At 37.2% G+C, this 22,410-nt stretch overlaps 1 protein-coding gene across 2 annotated transcripts in view; it reads right to left on the reverse strand.

Moving 5' to 3' along the window:
- Window positions 1-498: 498 nt before the first annotated feature.
- stk39 (serine threonine kinase 39) overlaps window positions 499-22,410 on the reverse strand; it is a 161,048-nt gene continuing 139,136 nt past the window's right edge. For both annotated transcript variants that reach the window (XM_039757539.1, XM_039757540.1), the window contains one exon: window positions 499-2,611. In XM_039757539.1, the coding sequence (XP_039613473.1) occupies window positions 2,537-2,611 (75 nt within the window). In that variant the 3' untranslated portion in view covers window positions 499-2,536. The remainder of the gene's footprint in view (window positions 2,612-22,410) is intronic.

The raw sequence follows: 22,410 nt of genomic DNA on the forward strand, positions 1-22,410 counted from the left end.
AGATAGTTTATATTTTAAATTTGGGTAATTACAGTTGACCCTGAATCAGGATAGAAAAAGCAATGTTCAAAAAAGACAACTGACAAAGGCATTGCAATAATGTGAATGTGATGGTATGCAGACAAGGAAGCATGTATACTGAGTGTCATGTTACATGTATATAAAACATCTGTTTGAAGGAAACACAACTTGCAGATTTTTCTCATTTAGTAATTCCACTCCATTCATTATTATAAAGTGTTACACCAAATTAATTATGCTATATGTCAGTCATGGTAGCATATAAGAGAAAAATCCTCTTATGTAACACATCACTGCAATTCATTACGATGAATACCATATAAATACCATATTTCTCTTTATATATAAATTGATTAATGTGTATTATTATATATATAATCTGTTGTGTTAAATATTTTATTTCATCTTCTCACACATTTTATCCAAATCATTCTCCATTTCACAGCACTTACACAAAGATAAACAATTCAAACAAAATGACGAGTCACATGTTCTGTTTAATTACGTTCATCATCCGTCTTGTGGCTGCTGTAAACCGGAGCATAAAGCATAAAAAGAGGACAGACAACAAGATAAAATACAAAAATGAAAAAGGAACTACACAAAGAACATATTGTGCAGTTATTTATTTGTTCCTTGCTGTCTTCAAGTCCTGTTGCAGTGAACAAACAATATTTTCAAATAATATGCATACAATGAAGACGCAACACACTTTATGTTGAATGATTCTAGATGACACCATGTATAATGATTATAATAACTACACATAAAAACTGTTCATTTAAAGCTGCCATTTAGAGGTTTCAAATCGAAACACAATTATCTGGCCTGTGTTCTTGTAGCTTTGAGTTAACTGCTTATTATCCTGATCTATAGCTGAAAAATTTTATTAATAACTGGGGTCAACAAAACTGGAGTTTGTAAATGGAATCACACTTCTAATATTACAAAAAAGACCATACTGCACTTCAGACTGTAGTCTCTTTCGCTGGCTGTTGTTCCTTAACATTTTTAAATACCCTTTTCATTTGTTTGAGGGGGAAGTTTTAAAAAATAAAAGAATCAAAGGCAGGTATTTGCAATTTTGTACAAAGAATATATTCTTCATGTAATTAGTTTTGTACTCTAAATATTTACAACAAACAAAATGGTTCTGTACTTATAAATAACACAATATACTATTAATGAAAATATTGCTTTTAACAATATAAATGATTATTTTTTTCTGTATGAGTCTGTTTCAACACAAGCAAATTTCAACATGAGTGATGCATCCTTGTAAACAATGGGGTGACCATTAATTCCTACCAAGTTTCCGTTTCACCCTGGGGGCATAGGCTGCCCAAGGTTTCAACCAATAAGTAAAACTTAAAATTATGTATACTTAATATTTCATCAATTTTAAAAGTTATTCAGTGAAGAAATATGAACTTTTTTCAACTTAACAGTATTCATGTTTGTTTGGTTTAAAATAAATGTTTTTTTTGTATTTAATGTATCAAGTATATTCCAATAACGAAAAATGTTGCTATTTTTACTTTAGGTAAGTATTAATTAATGTAGAACAATTCTATCTTAAGTGTTTCTTTCTCTCATATATTTTTTTGCATTTTATACGTACAGAATTACTTATCTACTACACATCTTGTCTTTTGGTATGTGGATGTTTTTGATGTGACATCAATTATCTTCACACAGGGTAAAGAAATAATGGTCTTCAAAGTGCAAATGAACTTGTGTACCCTACATTATCTTTAGTCATCATTGGAATTAATAGTCTGGCTGAAATTGTTTTCCTATTTTTAAGTGATTGTAGTTTAGTTATACAAATAACATAAATACATTTTCTTCAGGTCAGATTTCAAGTTTTCTCTTCTATTCATTCAAGACAATCTCAGGCACATTTTAAAACTAAGAAAGGCACCTGTCTCCCAGTAACACCAACAGTGAAGTATGCATTGGCTGAATTACATACTTGCTGTAAAAACACAATCATGCCCTTTCCTAAAATGTACAATACTCTGGAACATATTTTTGTAAATGGTTAACATACAGCTTCTGCAGCAATAGAAATGTCATAACTTAAACATAGTATATTTTACTTTAAATATGTGGAATGCAAGAACTTTTCAAATAACTTTTTTTCTCTTCATTAACTTAAATACAAATAGCAAATTTCCATTCCAATAAATAATTTAAAAGCATTAAAACACTCTAAGGAAAGCAGAGGTAATAGGTTAAAAATATAACTGCTATGGTACTTCACATACGTTAATAGAAACACCTGAGCAGATTTCTCTTTTTCATGTTTCTCCCTCGACTAAGTGAAATTAACACACTGTGTCTTGTAAGGGCTCTTCTAAATTTTAGCAGCAGTGTTTCAAAGAAAGCAAAGCAGTGGTTGCTGGGACTGGTGAAGAGCTGGGGATTGAAGCTAACTTCCGTCCATGAAGCTTTCTTGTATGGCCATTCTGCTAAGTGCAGTATTGCAATCAGATTTAGATATCTGACATCATCAGCTAATGCTCAGCTGAGCAAACCCAATCAACTTGGTCTCGTCTGGGATCTCCATTCCATCGCAGCCAGAAGCCTATAAAATGAAAATAAGAGAACCTCTTGAGTGTAGCAAGAAAACATTTACAAGTACTGCTTTAAAGATCAAACTACCATTTCAGATTAGATTTAAGAATGTTACTTAAATCAAACATAAAACAAAAGTAACCTAATACCATTATTATTTAGATATTTTGTAAGAAAGAACTTTAAAATTACTGTATTTCCATGCTGTTCACATTTATGCAATTTAAACAATTATTATTATTATTTTTCTTTTTGATCAAAGGACCTTGTATGAAAATGAAGTAAAAATATTTTAAAACAAATCATACCTCACAAGTGAAAAATTGTTATTCAGGTTTAAATACCATAAGATAAAATGAAATGAATGATCTGATCAGGTATCAAGAGACATAATCTTAAATTTAATTTGCTTTTATCATTAACCTCATAAAACAGTCACAGTAGCACCACATAATTCATCCAAGGGAGTTCAGACAAGCAAGTAACAATACATTTAACAGTCCATCAACAGGTTTTGTGGATATCATTAAAAATATCTTTTGAGTGTTCTTAAACTCGAAACTTCAATAATTTCTATTGTTTGATTTGATTTAAATCGAGTGGTGCAACTGTTTAGCTGGACATCTTTGTTTTCATACATGACAAATAAGGACTAATTATAAATACCAATTACACAAGTTAATTATGTTGATCTATAAAAACATAAAGGTTGTCTGTACAAGGTAGTATTGAAAGTCATGGGAGCATACACATCAGTGTGAAACAACGAGTAAAAAAAATTAGGCAACATAGTACACCATGATTGTTGACAAGCCTCTTATGCTCATTATATCTGCAAACAAATACACTTTTAAAATGTCTACTATTTATTAAACATGGTGCTTTAAAAAGTCTTTATTGCTCATAATTTTAAGGTACAAGCTGCAGAAGCTAAAATTTGTATGTACTAATTAAGAATCATATTTGTGAGGTACACATTCCTGTGTAGTGGTAGATCTAGGGATAGTGGTGGGTAGTTATGAATTTTATCCAAGGAACTGCTCTGAGCTTTGAGAAATGTTTTGTTTGAAATGACTATGTACATTTTCTTAGGCATGTGCTTCTGTACAGTGTGACATTTTTCCTTCGATGAGTTTTTGAGGTAACAGTTTGTATCTGAGCAAATTTAAATGTACAGATACACAGTGGATGCATACTTCTAATTCTGCTCATTTTTCCATGCTACATTTTGTGCAAACTGCTAAAAGATTTTGACATTTTATTTGATTTGAGAAAAGGCATACAAATTGGTACAAAATGTTAACCAAAAAAAAAAAAAAAGGAAAAATTCCAATTTTACCTAATTCACATTTGAGACAACACAATGTGCTTGAGTGCCTGAAGCCAAATACTTTTTAAAGCACTTTATAACAGAAAATAAAGTATTTATTAAAACTAGCCAAGAAGATTGTGGTTAACTTTAGTTGCTATCAGTTTTCATGCCAGCTAATTTTATAACATACACTTTAAAATTCTGTTTATATGTAACTGTTTTAGGGGCCATGGACTGAAGATGGTGGTCCCTATTGTTTCTGTAATATTCACTTTGACATCTTTGACTGTCTGTATACATTAATACTGCTCTAAAGTAATAAAGGACATAAAATGTGAAACATAGAAAAAAAATAAAATATGGATTAGCTATATAAATTTTATCAATATGTGGCAGTAGTATCACACTACATATATCTAGAAGGTCTGATAGTAAATGAGCTCACTGCAGATTCTTGCTGGTATTTTTGTTCCCTTACACAATGCTAAGTGGCAAATTTGTTTGTTGTCATAATGACACCCTGTACACACAGCATCATTTGTTGATTGTAAAACTGCTGCCAACAACCAAATCCTTGGGTAACTCCAGTTTTCATTTTTAATCATGTCTTGGCTGATGTGAAGTCTCATATCTATGCTTGCAATATGTAAATTCCAGACTATAGCAAATGCATTCTAAATGGAGTATAAGCACACTGGCAAATTTATGCTTTGTGATGATGCATGGCTAAAAACATGCCATAAAAAATACCCTCACTGATACACTCATGGGGAAGATAGGGTGTCACATGTACATGGTTTAAAAAGTGTGAATGAGGTAAGCAACGGCTGTTGATTAACTGCATTATTTACATAACTGATGCCTGATGTGGAAAGATATACATTTTGGATGGCCTGATTAGACTAAACGCAAGATATTTTTAGAAGAATTTAGCTGTGATCTCTGTAGAATCAATGCTTTCATGGTCCATGAGCATATGTAATAGAAGAAAACCACAAATCCCTGAAAAGAAAGAATCTGAGAAATAAATTGTACGACCGATACACGTATAGGATATACAGTATGATGTACTGTTCAATATGTTATTTTTTACTCAAAAAGATTCTTAACTGAAAAGCATGGATGCTGCTTTAGCATTAGCTTGGATACTGAAGATTAGCATAATAATGAAAGAAAAAAGAAAAGCTAAGTTAACATTTCAGTCCTTATTAAGAAAAGATATGTAGCTTAATTTTATATTATACAGTCATGTGCCAATTTATGGCTGACCGAGTTGAAGTGATTGGTACTTACAGCAAAGGGTCATAGAAAAACAATTAAGTAATAATTATCTAGAACAGGAACCAAGTACTTTGACAAGTAGCTCGTCAAAGGGTTAATGAATCCTATATAAATTTGAAAACTTGATTAGTCAAATTAGGGGTGGATGATCTTCCAAAAAAATCATATCGCGATCCTTTAACACAAAATCACGATCCACAATCTGAATTGCAATCTATCTCTTCAATGTGGCATACACTTAAGAGAATATCCGGACTCAAACTCATCAAGACTCAAGTAACACTTTATTTTAAATATCAAACAAAGTTGAATTCAATTGTTCTATTGTTCGCTAGCTAATGGAGTTAAGGGACACACCCCGAAGCTGGAGAGTGAGTGAGGGAGGCCCCTCCCCTCGGCCCACTGTGTGTTTCTTTAATTCGCGCAAATAAATCAGTACCGCAAGGGAACTATGATACATAGCGAAATGAGAGAAGTCACAAAATTAACCGGAATGTTCAAGGAAAATTATAGAAAAAACCAGATCTAAATCTGTTAAGTGGTTCTCTCGTGAAACACGTACAGACAGAAAGACACTGGATTTTATATATTATATATTACTAAATCTTCAAAATAACATTCTGAGCATTTCTGGAGCTTAGTAGAGCCAGATAACTATAAGAATCTTCACCAAGCAGCTCTGAAATTTTCTCCTTTGTTTGGGTCTACATACCTCTTTGAGTCTGCCTTTTCTGACATGAAATCAAAGTTCAGAACAAGATTGACAAATGATCATTCAAATTACTCCATAAGAGTGAACCTGAGTGGCTACACTCCACCATACACCTCTCTTGTTGACTCCATGCAGTGCCAGTCATCTGACTAACTAAAAAACACATCACACATGAAACTGGATATGCGAATAATCGTGTGAAGTGAAATAGTGACATGTAACAAAATGACAAATGTGTGAAGTGAAATAGTGACATGTAACAAAATGACAAATGAATAAGGAATATCTGTGTATTTGGAATTGCTTTGTTTTGTTTTGACAGCATTCATGTTTTAATTCAATAATGTGAGATACAATAGAAAATGCATATAGACATACAAAATACACTTGCAGGTGAACTAAATATTTTTTGTGACATTTTAATGCAAAATGTGAGTTGTGGACACCAACATTTTGTAAATGCAGTACAAATCTTTCTTTATTATTTCTTCACAGGGTCTTCATAGGTTTGTTTTGATCAGCGCTGTTCTACATTGCTAATTTCCATGTATTTGGCCCACACCACCTTTACAGCAGTGTCTTCTCAAAGTTTATGGTCATGCACCTCAATTCTGTCATTGATGACACACTAGCAGAAACTGCAAACCACTCCCTTGGTGAAACAAGCATGGGCCAGGGATCACTCTAGGTGAAACAAGCTCACTTTTAAACATGGAAACACTCGTTCCCAATCACTTTGCCGATTCATCACAACCCAATTAAAAAGTCACAACCCAGTGGTTGAGAAACATTGGCGTAGGCAACCTACTATGATTCATTTGCAAACCAATGATGGCAATCTGCAACCCCCTAGTGGCACAATCCAGTGATTTAGTTACCCCACAATGGAAATATTGGTTTGTGCTGCTCTGTACTTTCAGTTTAAGTATGCGTGCCAGAGACCCACACAGTCTCAGTGGCAATGACCTGTAGATTTTGCCACAGAAATACGGCCAATATGACATACAGCCAAATGGAGCCATAACTCTGTGCATGACGGTACCATAATTTAGAAATCTAATACAAAAGAATTACACTAACTGTATACATTAGCGATGAACACTATTAATAATATCAACATTATTTTAGTATAAAAGTAATATGAATAGTGTGCATTGTATGGACAAACTTGAATTAACCATGCTGGTGATTACGATTTTTGTGTCAACTTTTAAAATTTTTAAATGTTTTATTTTTTTATATATGCTGGGACTGGGGAAAAGGACCTGTCTATGATTTATATATGATTATAATGTGTTTAAATGAATGTTAGGGGAGGAAGGAAGAAATCAGACATAGCTTTAAGCTTATGCCCTGAGAACAGATCTTGGCTCCAGATAGAAAAAGTAGGAGGTGCAACAGGAAAGGTGCCTGAGCCTGAGAGATACAGAACATTGTTTTTTAATGCCCCCACTCATTACAAATGTCTCTAATTAGTGAGAGATGCCTGACTGAAACCAGCAGGAAAAGAAGGAGATGAGGTGCCATCCAATGTTCATTGCAGAGTTATGGAACAAGAAGTGTCATCTCTCAGCAGGCCCATCCAATTTTCACTACCCAACCATGTCTGAAAGGCATACACAATAATGGGACCAATAATAGGAACATTAGAACACTCTAGACGAGAACAGGCTATTCAACCCAACAACGCTTGCCAGTCCTATCCACTTATTTCTTCCAAAAAAACACCAAGTTGAGTTTTGAAAGTCCCTAACGTCTTACTGTCTGCCACACTACTTGGTAGCTTATTCCAAGTGTCTATCGTTCTTTGTGTAAAGAAAAACGTCCTAATGTTTGTGCGAAATTTACCCTTAACAAGTTTCCAACTGTGTCCCCGTGTTCTTGATGAACTCATTTTAAAATAACAGTCTCGATCCACTATACTGATTCCCATTATAATTTTAAACACTTCAATCATGTCATCACCTCTTAATCTTTTTTTACTTAAACTGTAAAGACTCAGCTCTATTAATCTTTCCTCATAATTCAAACCTTGTAGCCCTGGAATCAGCCTAGTCGCTCTTCTCCGGACCTTTTCTAGTGCTGCTATGTCCTTTTTGTAGCCTGGAAACCAAAACTGCACACAGTACTCAAGATGAGGCCTCACCAGTGCATTATAAAGGTTGAGCATAACCTCCTTGGATTTGTACTCCACAATTCGTGTTATATAACCTAACATTCTGTTAGCCGTTTTAATGGCATCTGAACACTTGCGGGAAGTCGATAGCTTAGAGTCCACTATGACTCCTAAATTCTTCTCTTACCGCCCATTGTGTATTCAAACCTAACATTTTTACTTCCTATGTGTAATACTTTACATTTACTGACATTAAATTTCATCTGCCACAAATCTGCCCAAGCCTGTATGCTATCCAAGTCCTTCTGTAATGATATAACGGATTCCAAATTATCTGCTAATCCACCTATGTTGGTATCATCTGCAAACTTAACCAGCTTGATACTTATATTCCTATTTAAATCATTTATATATATTAAAAATAGCAGTGGCCCTAGCACTGACCCCTGTGGAACACCACTCTTAACATCGGCCAGTTCTGATGAGGTTCCTCGCACCATCACCCTCTGCTTCCTGTGTTTGAGCCAATTCTGCACCCATCTAAAAACATCAACCTGAACTCCGACTTCTTTTAATTTGATGCCCAACCTCTCATGTGGCACCTTATCAAATGTTTTCTGAAAGTCAAGCTCAATATCATCATATGCTCCACTTTGATTATATCCTTTTGTTGCCTCCTCATAGAATTCTAGCATGTTAGTGAAACACGACCTTCCTCTTCTGAACCCATGCTGACTGTTCAGAATAACTCCTGTCCTTGCCATGTGTTGCTCAATCTTATCCTTAATAATTCCTTCCATTAATTTTCCTGTGATACATGTTAAGCTTACTGGCCTATAGTTGCTTGGCTCTGCCCTGGCACCCTTTTTATATAATGGGAGGATATTTGCCACTTTCCAGTCCTTCGGAATCTCTCCAGTGCGCAATGACTTCCTAAAAATATGTGTCAAGGAGAGACAGGGTGGCTGTGAAATCCTGGACTATGGCAAACAGTAACTGTCTAACCACGGTATCTGAAAGACCTTGCCAAGGAAAAAAGAAATTAAGAAAAATGACAAGAGCAAAATAGGAGGAAAGCGGATTGAGAATGTTTAACCTTGTAGTCAGGAAGTGCTTCATATAAGTTAAATGGGTTGACAACATGGGGAAAACCAAGTAGGGGTGTTGCTTAAAAAAAAAAAAAAAAAGTAATACGTCATTAGCACACAAGAAAACTTTTTGAGGAATATATATAAACAATATTGGGGTGGGGTGAAGTATGGTCTGAACAAGAAAGTACAACTGAAATAGGCTATAATGACAGAATAAAGAGACCTGGGGAGATAGGACAACCCTCCTTGGCTCCTTGAAAAGCACAAAAAGCAGGTGTTGGGCCAGAGGTGGGAGATGTTGGTATTATATGGATGAACTGGATAGGTGGAGGAGTAGAATGTGAACCATGTTGATAGAGAGGAGTTTGTTGCAGCAATAGACAATCAAAGCCAAGTTAAAAAAGGGGTTAAGGAAGAAAGTAGAAATAACCTAATTAAGGATATGGAAAATAAGTGCCGAGAGCTGGTTCCAGAAGGCTGATAGAAGCTTTTGAGGTAGAGAATAGGGCCCCAGAGTCTTCCCAAATCTCATGGAATCTACAGCCCCTTTGAACTCAACAAGGGAAAAAGGAGCATCCATAGCATAAGTTTCTGACTTTGAGAGATCCAGGAGGTCAAAGATTTTAAAAAGCAGCAGAGCAAGCAACTGGCAAAAGCAACAGAAGCATCATGAAGGAAAGCTTTAACAGATATCCAGTACAAGGCAGGGTCTTAATTTAACCCAGCACTGATAGGAATAAATTCTTCAAACTTAGTATATAGATTGGAGCTCTGGACTAAAGTGATTCTGAATTCCATTCTGATGCCCAAAGAACAACAGAGGGGAAAAATCATCTTTACGATGCCAAACTTGTGTCATAATGGTAGGAGGAAAGGAATCAAAAGGAGCAAGAGAACAAGAAACAAAAAGTGTAAATTATGTGATGAGACTTTCATTGGGGAGGATAAAAGGATTATTATGTGACAAATTAGTTTATTAAACAAAACGAATAGACTGGTTAAAGATCATCAACTAATTTACATAATTAAAGGGGACCCAACACCCCAGGAAAGAAAGAGATTTATCCAAGATTATACCAAGGACAGCATTGGCATCTGGCAATAGCAAATTTGTGATCATGAAATTTAATAATCTGGTTTGTTCCCAAGACAAAGCACTTGGGTGAGGACAGCAATAAATCCAATTTTTCTACCTCCAAGCTTGGACAAGAGGTAACAGAAAGTAGCATCAGAACTACAAAACAAACACTGACATTAGATCTTTTCTGACTGTTTGTTAAGGCTCTAACATTCCATGATGTTATAATCAATAACAAAATTTATTTATATAACACATTTTAACATGCTAATGTAGATCAAAATGCTAGCTCAAATTTATCTGTGGTTTAAAAAAGGAGAACACTGAAACAAGCAAAGGAAAGTCTACATAGCCATTGTCCTTGTGGCTGCATGGGCTTCCTCACATTCTAAACAAGTCTAAGTAACCCCTTTAACTCTAATGCATCATTAAAAGTAACCAGAACATTAGAAGATTGTCTTTAAAAAAAAAAAAACATGAAAATTCAAATAGAAAACAGTACCAATTCATGAGTTGAACTGTAAACAGACAAAATAAAAAACTGAATCATCCACAGGCAGGCAGCCCTCATAGCAGGATAACTGAGGTAACTATGGTGACGGCCCATCGGAAATCTCTCAGGTATAGATAACGGGTCAAGAGCATTTTGCTGGTGTACAGTAATTCCATGTGGTCCACAGCTTTGTCCATCTCAGCTAAAAGTACAAAGACATGCAGTCTCTGAAGGAAATGGTGTGATCAAATTTATCCTGCACTCCTCAGCGGATCATTCAAAGTACAGATAAAAACACGTTTTATTCTCTTGAAATGAAAGGTCTTGATTCTTGTGAGTCTTCAGGTTATTTTTACTACCCCGATCAGAAACTGGAAAAAAGCAAATTTGCAGAGTAAATAAAAGAATAAGCAGTATTTGTTTCATATTTTAAAACTTATATGTCTCTTTGAAATATTTAACAACTGAAAGTGGTGGACATCAATTGTGGTTGTTGATTAGGAACTGTAAACTGACAGCCATATGAAAGGAGCATAGCAGTTTTCTATCTTTTTCATGGTTTGCTTTAAATTTGAAGTGCGTCCAAAAAGCAAAAACCTTCTATATTTAAAATTCTTTTAACGATTTTAAAAAAAATGTATTGCAGGATGTTGGTCCTTACATTAAGCTAGCTCTCCATAAAGTCAAGAAAATGAAGTGTCACCTTGTTGATATATGAAAATGCATTTCAAATTTACAGTAGTATATTTTGGAAAATATTTTTTAATGTTGTAACTGTTTTATGTTGTTCTGTTTATGTGTTTATGTTGTTCTGTTTTCACGAGTCAAATTATGAATGGCAGCTCAAATTCCAAAAGTAATTGGCAGCAGGATATATGTTTTTTTGAGGAACAACAAAAAAAAGCTACTTGCAACTCAACTACTGGCCGGTTTCATACATCCAATGTAATAATATTTATTTACATTTATATAGTGGTTTTCTCATTACTTAAAGCGTTTCCTATACAGGAGGACACAGCAAACTCACAATCTCCTTACTGTAAAACAGCAGCACTACCAATATAGATGCTATAGTAAGAAAATATAGAGATTCTTAGAATATTTTTAAACTGAATATTTTATTAAATTTGCACATTTTCTAGGAAAAATCTATTTGGGATTATTTTTTAATCATTTTTAGTAGATGCCAAGGAAAATGTTTTTTTCTGTGGTTGGTTGTAAGAAGTATGCATATATTATCACATGGTCAGTCACAAGTTTAAAGAGGCTTAACATTAGATTTACAGCTGCCTACGAAAAAACTCGTAATCCTGGCCAACCTTAAATCCGTTCACACCACTCAGTCAGCTTCTTTTGTGTTGTAAATATGTCAATAAGCACAAGCAGCAAGCAGCCTGCTATCTCATCCTCCCACCACCGCAGAAAGGGCGGAAAGTTCTCTCAGCTCAAGTTTGTTTACCTGCGAGTAATTTGCTTAGAGTTGTATAGAGTAAATAATAGATTATTTGGAAAACATGCATTTCATCTGTGTTCCATGTCCACAACAATCTAAGTAAACACATTGTTAAAACAGGAACTTTTTCATGTCTTAGTAATAATTGACAAAATGTAGACATGAAGTGCATAATGTGTGAAGCCTGAAGTCCAAATATCACATATAACAAAACAAGTGTGCTTTGATTCAAGAATACCTGGAGAAAAAGAACCCGCGTTAGGGTGCGACATTGACATGCCCTTAATACGACCGCTTTGGTGGCACAGCTGTAAGAACTGCTGACTGGTAATCAAAAGGTCCCTGGTTCAATCCCAGATGCCTCCGTTTTGAGAAGTGAGCTGCTCTTATCCTTACTATTATAGAATAAAAACATACATCCAGTGTAAATTTATAGTATTTGTAAAGGTTAGCATTTTTGTTTTTGTTTTTTTTTAATTCAGTTTCATTCTCTCAGTCACGTTCACACTCCCCCTGATCTGACACTGCTGTTTTCACATAAAGATGTGCTATAACAGAGGTGAACTCAGATGAGGATCGAGGGTTCTACATCAGAGAAAGAATGCACTTTTGCCGTCGCTGTACATTGTACATAAAAGCCAGATCGAATGTTATTTACCTACTTACCTTGATTTATTTACTTATCTTCCTACAGCTTAAAGTCAAAAGTAGACTGCAGAGCTTCCTGTGTTTGATCGACACGGGTATGCTCAAAAACTATATGTGTAATTCCATGAAAAGTGCATGCTGACACTTCTCTTCATAAGCAATGGTACGAGAATGCAGTAAGAATTCTTTTTTGGGGACTTGCACCATCCAGATCTAAACACTAGCATGGAGAGTTTTGCTGATAGACACAAAACAAAAGATTTTTGAAAAGAGGTGCGAAGGGATTTAAGGTGGGCTGGGATTACGAGTTTTTTCGTAGGCTTTGGTAATTCTAGTGTTAAAGAAGCACTTAAGATAATCAGGACAGCTCTCTCATTTATAGCTGTAACATAATCGATTACCGGATGTGTTGGTGGAACTGATAAGGTGGTTTAGTTAAAGGATAAGAACACTTTAAATTCCAGGAAGAAATTTAGATTGTTTTTAGAAGAATAAAGAACAAGAAGGAGGAGGTTGTAATGGTCATAGGGGAAGAGCTTCAGAAATTGCTCATATAACGATTTAAGATTAAAAAAATTGGAAGGAGACATTAGGTAGTTGCTAAAATCAGCTTAAAGTATTGAATATTAACATTTGAGCTGACAGGGAAAGGCCAGCCTATTGTTTCCTTCCTTACTGGTCAGTTCTTATGCTGACTAATATTAGATTGTTGTGATTTTTATCAGCTTGCTGTTAGTACTGGCAATTTCATTAGTGTAGTGGTCAACCACATCCTCGACTAAGGCAACACTTTGAAATCAACCCTAAGAACGTTCATATCATTGGAGTAGTTATACTGGATGACACCATGTTAAGAATTCACAGTGCTTCATTACTAAAACTTTCACCTCATTAAGAAAACTGACAATGAGACAACAGATACCATTTTTTTCACCCAATGGTGGCCTCTTCAGTGAACTGGAAAAGAATAGCAGGGTAATTTGGAAGTTGTGTACTATTTTGGTATAGTTTCGGTGTCAGGGCACTGCATATAGAGTGAAACGGGAAATGAGGCAAGAAGAAGCAGAGCTAAGCAACATTCAGCAATGCATGATACATTAACTATTAACAGTTTTTTTTTTTTTTTAAACTTTTCCCATTTTGTAAGGAATTATAATATCTTTACTTCTAAAAGCCTCAAGTGTTTTTCCACCTCTTCTATTAACAGTTGATTGACCTGCAACAATTCTATTCTATTTATTGACATGAGCTTCATCTTTCTTGCACTCCCAATGTGGATTGCATTTATTAAATTTCGGATGAAAACGGCCACATATTTAATCCTGTTGTTGCAAGAAGACATTTGTGTATTATGCATAATTAAAAAAAGTGAGGCTTTTACGGACTGATGATGTTAAAAGATCACTGGTCATATTAACCTCTCGTGTAAAGCAAATTTCCATCTTGCCCTCTTGGTATCCGGTAGTAAAAGTAGTCTCTTTATCAACAGGTTATTTGGGCTTCTGCCTTAGAGCAATGAGATCCCTGTCTAAGTGGCAAAGGCACAAATCCTATTATAAACGAAGATATAAATTACATATAAAAAGCCCAGATTTGAAATGGGGCCCAAACTGCTTTGATGTAGCAATGTTAGTTTATGTATCACCAGGCCAAGTAAATAAAATGAAACATCTGAATAAAACTTATTTCAATTAGGTGATAAATTTCTCACTATGTATTTATGTTTAAATATACATTGAACATAATTGCTAAAAAATATTTAGTTTTGTAGTATAACTGTCACAGAAAACAGTAGTGTTTTCCATCTTCTATCAAGATATATCTTTTTTGTGCTATCAATGGGAATATAAGTGCAATGCATTTTGCATAAAACTAAATAAAACTTGCATTAAAAATGCATTGCTTTTGCATTTTTATAGATGGTATACTTCCATTTATCTCCATTACTGGTATTCTAGTATTATCACTAGTCTGGAAGACATGCTAGTAAGTATTTCATTATTATGTAAACACTGGCAAAAAAACAAACTTTAATTCACCTTTTTTCAATGTTTTGAAAAAGTTTAATAACTAATTATGAAATCAGTGCATGAACGGTTTAAAGCCATGCACCACAGGTGAGTGTGAGCCGCTGTCTTGCACCCCAAAAACGAACGGTTAATTCAACTTGACACAGGAACAGCATAGTTATTTACTGTAGTGGGATCTAGCACTCTCTTATACACAAACACAGCAAACAGGCAGGGTTTGGGGCCAGGTCAGTGGCCAAAAACAATCTGTCCAGAGCGGCAAATGCGGCCTTCTCGCAACTGGACTCCTCCAAGGGCACTTACCAATATCCCTTCGTCAGGTCTAGGGTGGAAATATATTAGGCCTGCCTGAGCTTCTCCAACAGCTCATGCAAACGCGGCAATGGGCATGCATCAATCTCGGAAATCTTATTAACACACCTAAAATCTATACATTACCAAACCGACAAATAAAACTGGACTCTGCCACTCGCTCACTTACTTGGACGAATCATGCCTAATTAGACCATCTGCTGCACTTCTTCGCCTATCACCTTCCTTGTTGCCTTTGGCAGGCAATACGGAGGCACCTGCACAGTAACACTTGGTGGAGGTACGATCTTGTGTACCGCAATTGTTGTCTGGCCAGGCACGGCCAAAAAGACGTCCGAGCTCCTCTCGATCACTGATAGCAATTCCGCTTTCTGAGTGTCAGTTAAATCTTCGCCATTAGTGACTTCTGTCTGAGGGACTGCTGCGGACGTGACCGTGTGTGGTTCATGCCACTCCTTCAGCAAGTTAATATGCAAAGCCTGTACAGGCTTCTGCCGACCTGGAATCCTAACTTTATAATTCACAGGAGATATATGCTATTCTATAACCGCCAGACCCAACCACTCACCCGATGGAATTAACACCAGGACCCGATCCCCCTTCTTAAACTTGCAAAGTTTACTTGTTTTGTCGCAATCACATTTCTGTGCCTCCTGCTCACGCTGAAGATGTTCCAGTACAATAGAGCACAGTCTGGAAATATGTTTCTGCAGCAACACAACTTGGTCGACAAACCTGCCCCCTCAAGGTGTCGCACGAGTCACTGTCCACTCTTCTCAAAAAATGGCTAAAACACCGCAAGGTTGGCAGCCAAAGAGTAGTTGGAAAGAGGAGTTGCAGTGCAAGGCTTGATGGCAACTCCGGTCTGTATCGGGAACTGAGAAGGAGAGCTGTGAGGGCTCTAAGGGCAGATAAGGAGGAGTTTGTTACAGGAATCTGTGATCAAGTGACACACCATCTATGGTCTAGTGACCCACATCCTGCTTGCAGTGGAATCGAAGCATTATGCACATTTGAATCTGTTCCTAGGAGAATGGCAGTCAGGGCGGCTGATAGAAGGGTCCTTACCGAAGACACTGCAGCAGCAAGCTACTTTGAGCAGCTGTTTAAAGCTGATCCTCCAGCTAGGACGTTGGATCTCTCTGGGTCCATGGTTCTTGAGTCTGATCCTCCCATTAGTTGTGAACCACCCATCTCACTGAGACTGCACCAGTGGTGAACCAGCTGAGGATAGGAAAGGCTGCAGGGATCTGTTGTATCTGGGGTGAACTTCTCCTGGCTGTTGGTTAGGCTGTCTTTCTGGCATTGCAAGCAATCTTTTTTTCCATTTGAGAGACTGTTTTTTTCCCAATTGACTGGAAAACAGGACTTCTTGTCCCTATCTGGAAATGGAAGGGTGATCGCCTGGATTGTGACACCTACAGAAGGATAACACTGCTCTCGATGCAGTGTAAGGTCCTTGTTAGGGTCGTCCCCAATAGGATCTGTGATCACTTCCTCACCTACCAGTGACCGGAATCGTCTGGTTTTACACCTAAGAAGTCTACCAACGATCGCATTCTGGCCCTGAGGGTTTCTCAAGGAGCACAAACGTGAATAATGGCAGAGTTTCTTGGTAGCCTTTGTCAATTTTCATAAAGCATTTGACTTAGTCAATCGAGCTGCCCTGTGGGACATCCTGAGACTTCATGGGGTCCCTTGAAGGTTGCTGGATATCATGGCCAGCCTGTACACTGGTACTGAGAGTGCTGTGCAGAGTGGAGGCAGAACCTCTGCGTTTTGTTCAATGTTTTGTTCTTAGCCATTCTTGAGTGCATTTATCTGTGTGTTTTGAGTCATTATCCTGAAGGATGATCTATGACGTGCAACTGAGACAGAGCTTCCCGATACTGGACAGTACATTTTGCTTCCAGAATGTCTTGATAGTCTTGAGATTGCATCGTTCCCTGTACCGCCTCAAGGAACTCTGTGCCAAATGCAGCAAAACAACCCCAAAACATAACCTAGCCTTCTCCATGTCTCACAGTAGGTATGGTGTTTTTTTTTTTTAAAAGTTTCATTTTTTAATCTGAGGAAATAGAATAGACATAACTTGACAAAAAGCTCCAGTTTTGTCTCATCTGTCCAAAAGGCATTTTCCCAGAAACATTGTGGCTTGTCAATATGCATTTTAGCATATTTCAGTCTGCATTTTTTATGTTTTTCTTTCAACAGTGGAGCCCTCCAGGGTCTTCTTTCACTGAGCCCACTGTCTCTAAATAAGAAAGGGATGGTGTGATCACACACTACTGGACCTTGACCATGAAGTTCAGCTTCTTTCTCTTAGGAAGTTGTCCATGGCGTTTTGTCCACCATTGTAACTATCATTCTGCCTATTTTGGGGTTCATATTCCTCCTGTAGCTATATCCAGTGAGGTTGGCTATTGTCCCTTGGACCTTAAACTTCTTTTAGAAAATGTGCAGCTGTTGTCACTGCAACATCATCCTGCTTAGAGATGGTCTTTTACCATTTGTCTTTAACATGTATACTTTTCCTGCAGATCTAATAATGATATCAAAGCAGAGTGACTACTTTTAACTATTTAAATAGGCTGAATGACTGATTGCACAATTTAGGACATGTGCAATACTAGTTAAAGAAAACAGTTAGTTTGCAAAATCACTCGAACCCAACTATCTATGATCTTTTCTAAGGGTACCAACAAATATGTCCAGGCCATTTTAGAATATCTCTGTAGAATAAGCAATACTTCATCTCTTTTCACACTTGCTTTGCTTTACTCAATGACATGTCAAAGGCATGCAAGTATAAATGGGACAACTGCTTTTCATTTAATAACTTTTCAGGAGGCATGAAACACTTTTTCAGTGAACTGTAAGGATACCAACAATTTTTTGATGTCTGCATTTTATTATAGTTATTAATTGTATATTTTTCTGTATTAGTCAGACAATTTCTATAAATCTTATAAAAATGAGGGTACACTAAAAAACACTAAAAATACTGTAATACTGGTGGATTAGAAATGAGAGAGAGAATGCGAACATTTCATTGGGGAGAGGAAGGGGAGACAGAGATGGCACTCATCTGTTAAAATGCACTTTTTCGCAAAATTCCCCCATTTCTTAATGCATGGTTTTCAGTCAGTATTGAATCTGGGGGAGTTGCAAAGAGGTATGGAGAAAGAGGGTGGGGTTACCCCAGACCCCATGTGAGCAGAGAGAGACTCCTAATTGCTATGGCCAGGCTCTCGATAATGAAGAGGAGAACATAGTGGAATGGGAGAAATGGGAGTGAAGTCTTCCAGCATGAAGTAGAGGAGAAGAACTGAAGCAAAGCCTCTTTTATTTATTATTTTATCAGGTCAGGTTGGGGAGCATGCACTGGTACAGTGTGTTGCTGCACCCACCACACAACAAAACAGCTCAGGATACTGGTTGGCAACCCCCCATGCAGACATGCAGTCTAGTCCCACTCTCTGGAAATGATTCTCTATCTGCCGCAGCCAGGTGTTACGTGTGTTACGGTGTTACTTGGCCTGATCCAGCCACTCGGGTCCTTAATAAAGAGAATCCCCCGAGGCATATCACCCGTGGAGAATCGCACCACATGGCCATAGTGCCATAACTGACGCTCCCCTCACAATGCAGGTAATGTGCCTCATTTTGGAATCCTTGAGCAACCACTCATTCTACACAAAGTCAAACCAGCAGTACCCAAGGATTCTTCAAAGATACACAGTACTAAAGGTGTCCAGTCTCAGTTTACTGGATAGCGTTTCGCAACCACATAGCAAGACAGGAAGCACCAGGGCTCTAAAGACTTGGACCTCTGTCCTTTTGCATAGATATCGGGAGCGCCACACACCCCTTTCCAGCGACCTCCCCCATGCTCTCCAAATCCATCTACTGACTTCATTTTATGTGCTCAGCTTATTATTAGAACAAGAACATTAGAACAATCTAGACGAGAACAGGCCATTCAGCCCAACAAAGCTCGCCAGTCCTATCCACTTGTTTCCTCCAAGAAAACATCAAGTCGAGTTTTGAAAGTCCCTAACGTCTTACTGTCTACCACACTACTTGGTAGCTTATTCCAAGTGTCTATCGTTCTTTGTGTAAAGAAAAACTTCCTAATGTTTGTGCGAAATTTACCCTTAACAAGTTTCCAACTGTGTCCCCGTGTTCTTGATGAGCTCATTTTAAAATACAAGTCTCGATCCACTGTACTAATTCCCTTCATAATTTTAAACACTTCAATCATGTCACCTCTTAATCTTCTTTTGCTTAAACTGTAAAGGCTCAGCTCTTTTAATCTTTCCTCATAATTCAACCCCTGTAGACCTGGAATCAGCCTAGTCGCTCTTCTCTGGACCTTTTCTAGTGCTGCTATGTCCTTTTTGTAGCCTGGAGACCAAAACTGCACACAGTACTCAAGATGAGGCCTCACCAGTGCATTATAAAGGTTGAGCATAACCTCCTTGGACTTGTACTCCACAGATCGTGCTATATAACCTAACATTCTGTTAGCCTTCTTAATGGCTTCTGAACACTGTTTGGAAGTTGATAGCTTTGAGTCCACTATGACTCCTAAATCCTTCTCATAAGGTGTACTCTCAATTTTCCGACGACCCATTGTGTATTCAAACCTAATATTTTTACTTCCTATGTGTAATACTTTACATTTACTGACATTAAATTTCATCTGCCACAAATCTGCCCAAGCCTGTATGCTATCCAAGTCCTTCTGTAATGATATAACGGATTCCAAATTATCTGCTAATCCACCTATCTTGGTATCATCTGCAAACTTAACCAGCTTGTTACTTATATTCCTATCTAAATCATTTATATATATTAAAAATAGCAGCGCCCTAGCACTGACCCCTGTGGAACACCACTCTTAACATCGCCAGTTCTGATGAGGTTCCTCGCACCATCACCCTCTGCTTCCTGTGTCTGAGCCAATTCTGCACCCATCTAAAAACATCACCCTGAATTCCCACTTCTTTTAACTTGATGCCCAACCTCTCATGTGGCACCTTATCAAATGCTTTCTGAAAGTCCAGATAAATAATATCATAAGCTCCACTTTGATCGTATCCTTTTGTTGCCTCCTCATAGAATTCCAACATGTTAGTAAAACACGACCTCCCCCTTCTGAACCCATGCTGACTGTTCAGAATAACTCCTGTCCTTGTCATGTGTTGCTCAATCTTATCCTTAATAATTCCTTCCATTAATTTTCCTGTGATGCTTGTTAAGCTTACTGGCCTATAGTTGCTTGGATCTGCCCTGTCACCCTTTTTATATAATGGGATGATATTTGCCATTTTCCAGTCCTTTGGAATCTCTCCAGTGCACAGTGACTTCCTAAAAATATGTGTCAAGGGTTTATATATGTACTCACTAGCCTCCTTAAGAACACGAGGATAAATATTATCTGGGCCTGGTGATTTGTTTGATTTCATCTTATTTAATCTGAGCAGCACTTCTCCCTCTACAATTTCCAAATCCCTCAGTACCTCCTTAGTAGTTGTGTTTACCTCTGGCAGGTTATCCACTTGCTCACTTGTAAACACCTCAGAAAAATGTAAGTTTAGGGCATCTGCTATTTCATTGTCTGTATCTTTTAATTCCCTTTACTATTCCTGATGAACTTGACCTCCTCCTTAACTGTTCTTTTACTACTAAAATACTGAAAGAATCTCTTGGGGTCTTCTTTGCCTTATCTGCTATATTCCTCTCCAACTGTCTTTTAGCCTCTCTGATATCCTTCTTAATGGTTGCCCTCATGTTCTCATACGCTACGGTTCTCTTTGCAGTCATTAGTCTTATATGCCTTATACAGCAGTTTTTTCCTTTGCAACTTCTTTTTTAAATCTTTATTAATCCATCGTGGAGTTTTTTAGTTTCCTATTACTTCCAAATTTAGGTATGTATCTGTCCTGCATTACATGTAAAACATTTTAAACCTGTTCCACTGCTCCTCGACTGTCTCCACATTTAAAAGCTTATCCCAGTCTATCCTACTTAGACTTTGTCGCATCTGCTCAAAATTAGCCCTACTAAAGTTCAACTTAACAATTTTAGTCTTTGCATCTGTACTCTTACAAAATACTGAGAATTGTATTACATTATGGTCACTTGACCCTAGTGGTTCAATCACCTCTACACCCTCAATTCTATCCTGATTATTACAGAATACTAAATCCAGACAGGCTTCACCCCTTGTTGGTGCTTTAACATGCTGTGTTAAAAACAGTCGCTGATTACTTCTAAAACTCCTGCTCTTGTGCTCCTCCATCTGTAAGGTTATCCCAGTTAATATTTGGATAATTAAAGTCCCCATGACTATAATATCCCCTGTAAACTTGCCTTTTGATATTACTAAAAGATGTGTGTTGAAATTACTGTCTGAATTGGGTGGTCTATAACACACTCCTAAAATGAGACCCTTTTCCCTAATATTTTCCAGGCGAAGCCACATGTCCTCACTAAGATGGGGCTCATCATCCAACTGAAGATGACTTACATTTAATTCCTGTTTGGCATAAACAGCAACCCCACCTCCTTTTCTGTTCTGTCTATCCTTCCTAAAAATGTGTATCCCTCTATGTTACACTCATCCCCATCTTTGTTATTTAGCCAGGTTTCCGTTATTGCTATAATATCATAATTATGCTCTGCTACATACAACTCCAACTCACTTACCTTATTTTTGATACTTCTAGCATTAAGGCAAGCTATTTTTAATGTGTTAATCCTTCTATCTTTACGTGTTTGCTTAAAATTTACATTACTATGCATTTTTATTTCTACACCATTGTTTGTTCTTCCATGTATAGATCTAAATCTGGCCTGTCCTAAACTCCCTGCCCCCCCATTCCCTAGTTTAAACAATCCTCGACTAGCCTACACATACGCCTCCCCAATACATTGGTGCCCCTCCGGTTCAGATGTAACCCGTCACGGCGGAACAGGTCCCATCTGTTCCAAAAGGAGTCCCAATGCCCCATAAACCTATACCCTTCTACCCTGCACCAAGATTTGAGCCACGCGTTAAGCCTTCTAATCTCCTCAATCTTACCTGGACTGGCGTGGCACGGCAGAACTTCGGAGAAGACTACCTTGTCAGTTCTGCTCCTCAGCTTGGTACCTAACTCTTTGAATTTGGATCGCAGAACTGACAGACTACCCTTATGTATGTCATTTGTTCCAACGTGGACAATGACAACTGGATCCACCCGCTCTGGCCAAGAGCCTATCCACCCTTCCAGGAG

Source organism: Polypterus senegalus, chromosome 6 (assembly GCF_016835505.1).
Source record: "Polypterus senegalus isolate Bchr_013 chromosome 6, ASM1683550v1, whole genome shotgun sequence".
Classification (NCBI taxonomy): domain Eukaryota; kingdom Metazoa; phylum Chordata; class Cladistia; order Polypteriformes; family Polypteridae; genus Polypterus; species Polypterus senegalus.